Source organism: Cenococcum geophilum (genome assembly GCF_001692895.1).
Source record: "Cenococcum geophilum 1.58 unplaced genomic scaffold K441scaffold_91, whole genome shotgun sequence".
Classification (NCBI taxonomy): domain Eukaryota; kingdom Fungi; phylum Ascomycota; class Dothideomycetes; order Gloniales; family Gloniaceae; genus Cenococcum; species Cenococcum geophilum.
This window is the reverse complement of record NW_027137649.1, coordinates 1-10,343: the sequence shown is the minus strand read 5'-3', so window position 1 is coordinate 10,343 and position 10,343 is coordinate 1. Positions and strand designations below refer to the sequence as shown.

The following is a 10,343-nucleotide window of genomic DNA, read 5'->3' as shown; positions in this document are numbered from 1 at the left end:
TTCTAAGATTATATCTACCTAGCCTAAAGAACTTTTACGAATACTATAATAGGGAATATTATATATATTGTAACGCCTACTAGTAATAAAGGCGTCCCTCTATTATACTTAAAGAAAAATATCTAAAAAGATTTTATATAGATTACTTATTTCCGTTTTACTTACCGCTATTATAGACTTAACGCGTGGCATAAGATGTTTTAAACTATTAGTATCTGTTGATTATTTCACTTATTATACTGCATATCCACTATATCGCCTTCCAATATCCCGGCTTAGAACCACGCATAATGCATTTTATTCATTTTTCTAGCTACTTACCCACTCCTCGTACGTACTAAGCATTCTCCTGTCCACCATCTATTCATCATATTCCAACGTAAGCGTCGTAGGAATCGGACTCTCATTCGCATTAGCATCCAAATACTTCCTCATCCTAACTCCCGCAAACTCCTCCTCAACTCTGCTAAAATGCCCTTGCTTCCCATTCGCTCTCCTAACATTCTTCAACTTAAACACCTCTTTCAACGTAGCAGCCAAGCTACACCCAACAAGCCTCGCCCCAAAGCAGTAATGCATTCCGTTCCCAAGCAGAATATAATCCTTAAACGGCCGATGCGGATTAAGTTTTTCCGGGTTGGGGAATTGAACTGGATCCATGGCGGCGACTGAGGTAGCAATAAGAACGGTGTGTCCGGCTTTGATGGAGATGGGACCACGGGCTCCGTCGGTGAAAGTTATGTCTTTTACTGCTACGCGTGGAAGGCCCGGGACAACGCCCGCGTGACGCATGCCCTCGAACACGAAACCTTGTAATTCCCTCTCGGAAGCCTCGTCATCCAAATGAGCAAGCTCCACAATCCTCGCCTTGTACTCCTCATAGCCCTCACTAAGGTACAAGTCTATAAGCAAGGAAGCCTGCTGTGTCAGGTTCCCGGCAACAGGGGCGCCCATACCGATACAGTCTCCTACTAGATCTCCAGTCGGGAGTTTCGACGCGTTGAGAGCGTGGTAGATGCGATCGGCCTCAGGACTGACGGAGAATGCTGAGCCCTTGGCTAACCAGTCCACGATGTTTTCTATGATGCCTTGTTGAGTCTTAAGATGCGCTTCGAAAATCTGCCGGAGCACAGGAGCGGCTTTTCGTGCACCGTCTCGCAAAGTCCATTCGTTTGCAGGGATGATGTTAAAGGATTGGTACATGAAGAGAATGAGGTAGATCATGAATAATTCCGGCACTGAGACCAGTCCGTGAGGTGTCTCGGCAGTCTTGAGCGGGATGGCGAAACGCTGTGCGAGCCAGAGAATCGGGGTGACGTTCGTGACGTCCCGGACTATATCGATTGAGCGTCTAATGCTGTTAGAGTAATTCAGGGAATGGTCCTTGATGAGTTTCGCGACGTTGGTGCGGAAGAACTGCGTTACATTTGCTTCGAACCCGTCTTCAAAGAACACTTTGTGCAAGAGCTTGGAACGGGGATCGTGCCGTGCGACGTCGTCCCAGCCGATTATGAAGTCGTGGCCGTCAGTGCAGTCCCGGATGGCTTTTTGGTACATGACACGGAAGTTTTCGCGGTCTTCGAAAGCCTTTTTGCAGCCTTCGTGAGTGTGGATGCCAATTATTTCCATGTCGCTTGCTGGTCGCTCGAGGTCGTAGAGCTGGATCGCTTTGTTCTGCTTCAAGATTCCCTCGACTGCTGTGGGAGTATAGAATGGGAGTAGTGCATATGTAGATGTGCCTGTCCAAGCTCCTGGAAGCCCATTGAAGAGCAGATGAGGCAACATGCCGCCGTATGCACCGGGAGGAAGAGAGCCGAGTTTGGCGAATCCCCAGTTGGTTAGAGTGGTACTGTTGAAATCGTAGCTGAGGAATCGATCTCCACGGACAAGAGCGACTGCATCATCGAGAATACCTCGTCCTGTTGTTTGGCCAGGGCATAAACCACTTCCAGACATAGCTGGTTTGGTCACTTCGGCCATGAGACCCGGATACAGTTCAAGATTATCGATGTGACCATAAAGGAGCTCGGCAGCTCTGGCAGTTTCTTTGTCTGGATTCCAATCTTCGAAACTATTGTAGGGTTGCAAGTTGAGGTATTTGCGGAATCTAAAGCGAAAGGTTAGCGACCGAGGTGGATGAGAAAAGAATGACACTCACTCATTCATGGTGCAAACGTTGAACACATCCCTGGCTTGCAGCTGACCCATGATATCAATAACTTTCAGACTGACTGGAGTTCCATGCGCTCCAAATGCATGTGCTGGCTCTTCGATACAATCCTTAATGATCTCCGCAAGGTCGACATCACTGAACCTTCCATCCGATCCTCGTTTGAGACCTCCAAATGTCCATTCTTTGGGTGGAGTATCCATTAGCTTGTGCCCATAGACCATCGTGGCTTTCTTGTACATCTCGACTGTCATGTCATCAACCGATTTGAGTTCAGGCAGTGTCGCCCTCAAAATATTCTCCATCCATTTGTCATCAGCAGCGCTGAGAGCAGCATGCCAGTGGTAGAGGACAGCGAATTCAACGGAAACAACATTGCCAGTTCCTCGCTCGATTCGTTTTCCAAGCTGCTTGATTTCGGCACCAAGGTCAAGTGACCACGTTGAATTGGCTCGTGGAGTGTTGAGAATGGCTGCAACATAGTCGTGCAGCACCACGGAAGCAAAGAAGCCAACATTGATATTTCGAGAGAGCTGGAAAATGTCTTCGTCTTGCCTATAGACATCAGATAAACAACTCGAGCAAGAAAGAGTGGTAATCCTAAGAAGCTCACCAAGTTTTTTCCTCCTCGCCGAGGCTCTCCCAAGGTCTGTATTTCCCCTGTTCATTAACCGTCAACAGATTCTCGGCGATGGAATTGTGGTTTCTTGAGAACATCAGTAAAACCGCAACCACACCAGGCGGCATCACCATGATTCTCTCAGAAGCCACCGAGTCCGGGAAGATCCTTCCATCCTGGTACGTCCTCACTCGCTTTTGCTCCTTTTCGGTGTTTCCATAGAGCGTGCTCAGGTCCACATAACTGGAAGTCTCGTTGATCCATGGGTCTGTTCGAGACGTCTGGAAGCATTCGTGGATAACGACTGTAGCAAAGGAGAAGAAAAGTCGGTTCAGCCCTGAAGGGTGCTGGCGGAAAGGACCAGTTCGTTTGAGAAGCTTGTCGAAGACAAGTTCTGGATCTGGGAGATTTGGACCTTTGGGTTTGGTGGGAGGAACGCTGCGGGAATATGAAGATCCTGCCCTGCCCATCTCAGGGACCCATGGATTGTTGCCGCTGCCATCATTCTCTCTATACCTAGCTGCGGGGCCAGCCTTTGTTGCTGGAGGGTGAGGTAGATCATGCCACAACATGCCAATGAAATCATTAGAAACCGTCTCACTCAGCCCGCTGTTAGTTGGCAAGGATTGAAGCATCGCGACGCCATGTTCGAGCAAAAGATCTTTGTCGTTTAAAGGCTTTCCCGATGCGAGAGTAGTGACTGCCTGTACGATTTTTTTTTTGTCTTCCAGATTGAGGTGAGCGAGGTCATGAGCGACGGATGTCTTCTGTGATACTTTGCCTCCAGCGGCTTCGATGTCCGTCTGACCATCGGGTGCACTAGTGGGTTTTCGTCTGATAATCCCGAAGGACTTAAGCTGACTTAGTGCCATTGCAATGTTTATGTGTAACTCGAGTGAAGAGTTAAACTTGGGAGAAAATGGACTTCGCTCAAAGCATTGAGATGGAAATGAAAAGAAAGAGGGAAGGAAAGGGGGAAAAATAGGAAATCGAGGTAGGAAATTAATTGAGAGCTGGAGAATCTAAAGTCAAGGTGAGGAGCCGGCACATGAGGCATGCATAGAAATCTCGCTTGCTTGCATTTGCGTGTCTTCTTATCAGAGTGGATATCTCAATAGAGGCCAATCACAACCCAGTCACTGCATTATTGTTGCAACTTGCACTGCAGTGGTGTCATGCTATGGAGAGCGGAAGTGGTCGAAGTGCGTATATTCATGCTAATGTTTAGCTCTCGCGTTAATCCTTTCTGGCTTGCGGATTGACCACCTCCGAAGCGGCTTGCAGTGGTGTAGCTCTTTTGAGATAAACACAATAATCCACCTATGCGCACTAGCGCCATCGGGTAGAATTGCTTCCAGCTTCATCCTGGCTGCGGATCATAACCTTAAATTGATGTATTCGCCGCCGGTCTCGCTCGTGATCGGCGGCCTGGGACGGAAAGGGTTTCGTGCAGATGCCAGTGATTGGTAGGGGGTGGTGTTGATAGATTGAGTCACGCGAGGTTTCAGGTGCCTGGCTAGAGAGTAGGTACAGTGATGTGCACGACCAGCTTCCACCCCCCCCTTTAGCGAGTGCTCCAAAATTTTAAATTCGGTACGCGCATCCAATCTCGCCAGTAATTGTAGCGAACGGTTGTGGCTATATGCAAGGACCATTTTGGTTGCCATGGAGAATTATTCTGGTTGGCCGGGAGAATCAAATTTAGAACTTGCTTGACGACGCTCCCCCGACATATGTTTCCTTAACGTACGCTTCCTCTTTTGCTTATGCCTCCGCCAAAACGCGAATACAAAGCCGTCTCCGCAATTGCCGATGAAATTTGGCAATGTCGTACGGGTGGAAACCTACGNTATTGACGAAGATCACGACACTGCAGAACCAAAGTTCTTGCAGCCAAGCATGCGGCTTCGCTACAATTACTATGTACAGTTGGTGGCAACCAGGCGAGATTGGATGCGCGTACCGAATTTAAAATTTTGGAGCCCTCGCCAGAGGGGGGGGTGGAAGCTGGTCGTGCACATCACTGTAGAGGGTAAACAGTGTCTTCATTCAGAATACAAACTAACCTCTACTCTCTAGAAGAGAGCCATAGAATCACAGACTTATTTCGAGCATGTCAGATAGGTGATTGTAATACACCATCATGTTGTTCGTTCTGTCTTATTAGTCTCATCTTGATGGCATTGTTGGAATTTAAGGCTTGAGTAGTGTAACATGATTGGCTAGACAAAGTAGTAGTCAAATTGGTACCGCTACGGAGGCAACGGCAAAAAAAAACCCGGACATCCGCTATGGTCATTTCGGGCTTACAGCTCCGCGTGGTCACAGAAGGGGGCAGGGGAAAGCTGAGCGTGGTCACCGATAGAGCGCCGGAAAAAGGTCGGCGGTACAACCATACAGAACACGCATGTACACGTCTCGGCGCATCCGGTTGAAAGCGCGTGTTGATCACGCTAACCAAAATGTGTACATTTGTACCCAAAAGTAGGTGAAAATACATTAAAGTGGCCGTGCTTATTATTTCAAAAGGTATAAATTCTGCTGATTGATCACCAAGATCAACACGCGCTTTCAATCGGAGTTGACAAGGTGGTGTAGATGCAGGTCGGTCTTACCACGCTAAAAGGTGGCCCAACTATAGACGCTAATGCATAATCCCTGCACGGGGCAACCTTAGCAAATGTAAGATTACGTGGTTAATCGAGCCAAAATCACTTATCCTGTGCATCCCTGTTCAAAACATTAGAAACGGAGTAGTATTGCAAATAATGAGCTTAGGGTAGCTTAGCTGTTGTTCAATTATTGACAAGATTATCAATATTGATTCAAGCGTTATTGACTTATTGACAACCACCCTAGTAACAACATCCTCAGCCACATTATTATCTTACCTCTTCTCCTCTTCTCCTCTCTTTATTCAATAGAACTGCCTAAAGAAACATGGACGCTCCGTGGGTGACTTTCTTTTAGGTCTGCGTTACTGCGGCTTCAGCTGGCATCATTAAATAACATAGTCAATTCCTACGGTGAACAGCCTCCACCTCCAATGCCTTCTCCAGTGAGTATGACCACAGGGAGATATATAGGTATGCGAATAGTCTTACCTTTACTACCTAGCCGCCATCGTATGTGCCTCCTCTTGGGGGATTTACAAGCCTCGACAACACGGCTTATGCCTGCAATGAACCCCATTCCACGATACTTACAACCACGCCGGACGGCGGGTTACAAAACAGTAATAGGCTTTATATCTTCTATCTAGCCTCTAGGTCATCTTTTATCGATTATCGTTTATAATATAGCTCCTGCTAAGTTCTTCTGGATCTTGACGTAAACTCTTCCACTGGGCGCCGCTCTCTCAATGCTGACCCCGTGATGTCTTCAAAAACTAAAAATGGGTATCTGTCCTCGCTCTCCCTAAGCCCATACTCCCACTCCCCATCCTCCGCCTACATTACCGCCCTCCACCTCCCCCCTACTAACCCGGTCATAGTCACAGCGTCTGGAGCAGGGCTACTTAATCTACCTCCTCCATTATCTCCTTCTCCTACGCCATCAACAACACCACCAAGGCGCACACCACCCTTTGCATAAAGTCCTCCAGCACAAAGCCGGGAAGGTCGGTGTCCACCAGGGCCCGACCGTTCCCCTTCATCTCCTGATCAAAGTACTAAAGGGGTTAAAACCCCACCCTCCCCTCGACCCACACCAACATCTCCACCCCCCTGCGGCCCACTGTCAGAAGGATTTCTTATAACAGGGCAGGTAAATCATACACATCGGACAGTATCTACAGCTTCTCAAGGAGCTGCCTTCTCACTCTCTCTGGCAGTCTCGCCCCTGCAATGAGCTGCTGCTCCTCCTCATTTTCTTATCGCTCTGCCTATCCCTGGCTTCGGCTCTCTCCTGCTCTCTAGGCATTTTTTCGGAGAGTTGTGGTAATGTGGATGGTAAGGATGGCGAGAATGATAATAAGAATGTGACATGAGTTTTGAAAGGCTTGTAATTGTTTGTGGTGATTTTTGTTGTGCGCTTTGCTTCTGGCCTGTCGCGAGGTAAGGTAAAAGTGAGCTTCTCGAGGTTATCTTTTCCGTCCCATCTCGAGGATTCACTCATTCACCTCATAACCAAAATGAACTGGGATACTGGACTGCTCCAGGAATGCCGCCACCGATGACCGACGTAGAACCATCTAGCCGATGGTGTATACCACTAAGACCTCCCCAAAAAGATTCATACTAGCCCAACTCCGACTTCTCCAGTTGTCGAACGTTGAGGTCACTGTCAAGTACCACCCTATGACTCACACCCTGTTTCTTCCCATCGTATGTCTTACTATCTATTTTCTATTACCTATTCATTACCTATCACCAACTGAGTGGCAATGTCGACCTGGTGGCGATTGAGTAATAGCTCCAGAATCGTCGTCAGCGTCGTCGTTAGTCCTTTGCCCTGACCTCATGTATATAGAGAGCTTCTAGAGCCAGCTTCAATCAACAGAGTTCTTATGAGTGACTTGTCCGTCCGACACCAGTCCCTCGAAGGTATTCGAGAAGTCTAAGCCATCTACTCAGATTTGAAGCTGCTCTTCAATTTGGAGCGTGACCTTGCCAGCGAGAAGGCCTGGAGATTGTGGATGCTCCGACGCAAAGAATGCTGAGTAGCATGTTTCGACCGCGCCCAGCCGCCTCTGAGAGTTCAGTATACTCCTCTTGAGCAGGGGGCGCACCACTGACGTCTTAGTCCTTAGGCTTGAGACACCGGGTAGCATGGCTCCACCACGGAGCTCAACAGATCTGAGAGCTCAGATACTCCCGGGAAAAGTCGGCTTGTCTGCTGCTCGCATTAAAAGATTGCCCGTGGCCAGCCCGTCCCCAGGACTACCGCAACTTCTCAGTCGGGCGGACTCCACCCCAAACCTCCAGCTTTCTCATCATGTTCTTAAGTAGTGACGGGGTGGGCCCAGTCAGCTGGCTCTGACAGTACACGTAACTCTCCCGCTTTTCGAGTCATGCAAGGCTCCCACCCCGCCATCACCCCAAGAAAGCCTCTGGCGTTCCATTGAACGCCCTCGCAAGGCCTTTGTTACGAGAATTTTCGGAGAATCGTAAAAAAAAAATCTTCACTACGAGTTCGTATCCCTCGTATCCCTCGTGTGGCACAATAATCGGGGCATAACGCTGTGCCGCCGCAGGAGTTGAGCTCGCGAGGCTCTTGAGGACTCTAAGCGGAAAGGCAGGTCGCTAGCCAAACTCAAAGCTTATCCGTCTCTTCGAAAATCCGATCGGTCTTCTCTCCACATCTTAGAAGATTTCGAGAAAGTGGTCGACAAATGCGTGCATGTGCGCGTGTGGCGAGAACTGAAGATGTGTTTGTTGGTAAAGAGTGTCAGAGACTCTGTATTCGAAGAGAAGAGGAGGGAGTCGGTTGAAAAATGCTCGGGGAACTGCGGACTGGTGGGTTAAGGTGACCTTGTCGGTGCACCGAGACTCGAGTTGTCGAGTGTTCGTTAAGAGAGGTGGAGCTATTCGACCGAAAAGCGAGACATGAGTCCTGGTCTCACTATCACGGTATGACGAGGTGCACGGAGGCCGCAGGCCCCGGCTAGAAAGAAATGGTATTCCATTGGAAGAAGCAAATAAATACAGGATGTGGAATCTACAGTGTGATTCGAAAGGAAAAGTTTAAACGCCGAAGTCTCCGCTTTAGTCAGCACACCTTCCATCAACAACACTGACAGGCCGAGAGTAGCAAAACCAATTGGCTCTTGCTAAACTTCTATATTAATAGATGCCGTTAATCTCGCAACGCCCATTCGGGTTAAAATCAGGGTAATGCTCTCTCATGTTCACCGGAATAGCATTGGACATTTCGTATCTTTGTTTGAATTCATGCCTGAAGGCCAGATGATCCAGCAGGCAGCACGTCTGATGTCAGCACTTTTGCCGAACCGGTAAAACTCTACAGTCGGGCGCATGATGATGACCCATTCCCTTTAGTGATCCACAGTCTAGCCCGAGATCAGTGCCGACAATGTCTTCCAGAATGACCAGGGCGTTTTTGTCGGAGTTCTAGCGGAGACTGTAGGTCTTGTTTCAGGAGCATTAAAGGCCAGATCCCGGAGTGGAGGGCTCGATTGAGAACTTTCGTCGCTGTTGAGAACTTTCGTCGCTGCAGTCGTCACCACAGGCGGGCTGAGAGCGTGCATGTAATTCCGCCAAGTGGCTTTGAAGACAGACGCAGAGCATCCTATGTAAGAAGCTGGATGAGGCTTCGATCTCGACATCATCCCAACTCTCTTCCAACTAGAAACGTGTCTGCTCGTTTATCATAATCTCACAAAGTAGCTCTAGACGCGCCTTCTGTAGGCCCATCCAAGCCTTGGTGTCACGATTGCTGTATATATCCAGCCGTTCGATTGACAGGATGATTGTATGATATGCATTTTAGCCCGTTGACATCGTGGAGGAAAGCTAAAGCTACACGATCGCCATACTGAGCGATATTCATGAGCACTGTCTAGCTCAGGCGGCTGCCTCCACTGGAAGAAGAGTTGATGCAACGCACAAAATATTCCTGAAAGAAGGTTTGAAGCCGGATGCCTGCCTCATCTTAATTGAGATGACGAGCTTTGAGCAGGCATAAAGGGCTGGAACTTGTTTCTCAAGCTCTTTAGCATATCAAGGTTCGTCCGCTTCTTTAGTCTTATACCGCACGCTACTCAGCTTGGCAGCACTAGTACCTTTAGAATCTGGTGTCTGAAGGCCCCCACATACTCAAATAGTCCCTGGTAGGCTGAGGCATTGAAAGAAAAAGCCAAAATGAGGAACCTCCGGGAGTCCACTCAACCTAGTGTATTGCAGGGTGAAAGTCGAATAGGAGCTTAAGCAGTCCGAGCGCCCTGCAAAAGCTGTATGATGGCGTCGCTCTATCCGTTCCGAGCATGGTCGTACCAGAGGCTTGTTAGAAGATTCAAAGTTGCTAGCGGTCCTGCAGAGCAAATAGTGGCTTCGTGACCTCGACTTTCATCTCCGCCGACAAGAACGAGTTATTGAGCTCTTCCTTGTAAAAATTTTGAGATCAAGTCTAAACAGGACTCAACGCGCAATGCAAATGAATATGCGTACAGTGAGTGAACTCAGGAAGGAATGAGATCGAGAACCCTGAGCCCCCATCAGCCTTAGCCTCTTGCGAGAAACGAAAAAACCAAAGTTTTTTTTCCTACCACTGAATGTGTCGAACGACGCGCTAATTGCGATCGTCGTCCTGTTTCCTTTGTGGGTATAGACCAGGGGTGTCTTGGCCATTTGACTTGACTGTATATATTGAGGCTCAACAGCCTATATTAATTCGACAGAGTTCTCCTTCTTGACTGCTCCGTTCAACAGAATTCAGTGATCCTCTCCAAATGGAGCCGAATGGAAGAGTGCGAGGGCGAATCACTGTGGCTCGCTTCAGCAGCAGCCAGCCATCGGCCAGTGTCTCGGTCGGCCAAGATCGCCGCCAACGAATTTGGGAGGAAGCGAGCTTGGGACGATAATCGAGATCGTGCTG

At 48.6% G+C, this 10,343-nt stretch overlaps 2 protein-coding genes across 2 annotated transcripts; one reads left to right on the top strand and one right to left on the bottom strand.

The window, feature by feature from the left end:
- Positions 1-217: 217 nt before the first annotated feature.
- On the bottom strand, positions 218-3,808 carry K441DRAFT_648981 (linoleate diol synthase). The gene is made up of 3 exons (XM_067646921.1): positions 2,784-3,808; positions 2,159-2,725; positions 218-2,107 (listed from the first exon to the last, which is right to left on the bottom strand). The coding sequence occupies exons 1-3, from the start codon at positions 3,659-3,661 to the stop codon at positions 361-363; spliced, it is 3,192 nt and encodes a 1,063-aa protein (XP_067496668.1). The 5' UTR covers positions 3,662-3,808; the 3' UTR covers positions 218-360.
- A 2,094-nt stretch (positions 3,809-5,902) lies between these two features.
- K441DRAFT_671152 (uncharacterized protein) lies at positions 5,903-6,608 on the top strand. Its single transcript, XM_067650388.1, has 2 exons — positions 5,903-6,514; positions 6,566-6,608. The coding sequence occupies exon 1, from the start codon at positions 6,165-6,167 to the stop codon at positions 6,381-6,383; it is 219 nt and encodes a 72-aa protein (XP_067496667.1). The 5' UTR covers positions 5,903-6,164; the 3' UTR covers positions 6,384-6,514; positions 6,566-6,608.
- Positions 6,609-10,343: the final 3,735 nt, after the last annotated feature.

Bases quoted from the DNA above. Each gene is read 5' to 3' on its own strand.
- K441DRAFT_648981 (XM_067646921.1), bottom strand. From the start codon at position 3,661: ATGGCACTAAGTCAGCTTAAGTCCTTCGGGATTATCAGACGAAAACCC. The intron at 2,726-2,783 runs GTGAGCTTCTTA...TGATGTCTATAG, and splicing joins GGCGAGGAGGAAAAAACTTG to GCAAGACGAAGACATTTTCC. The intron at 2,108-2,158 runs GTGAGTGTCATT...CTTTCGCTTTAG, and splicing joins AACGTTTGCACCATGAATGA to ATTCCGCAAATACCTCAACT.
- K441DRAFT_671152 (XM_067650388.1), top strand. From the start codon at position 6,165: ATGTCTTCAAAAACTAAAAATGGGTATCTGTCCTCGCTCTCCCTAAGC.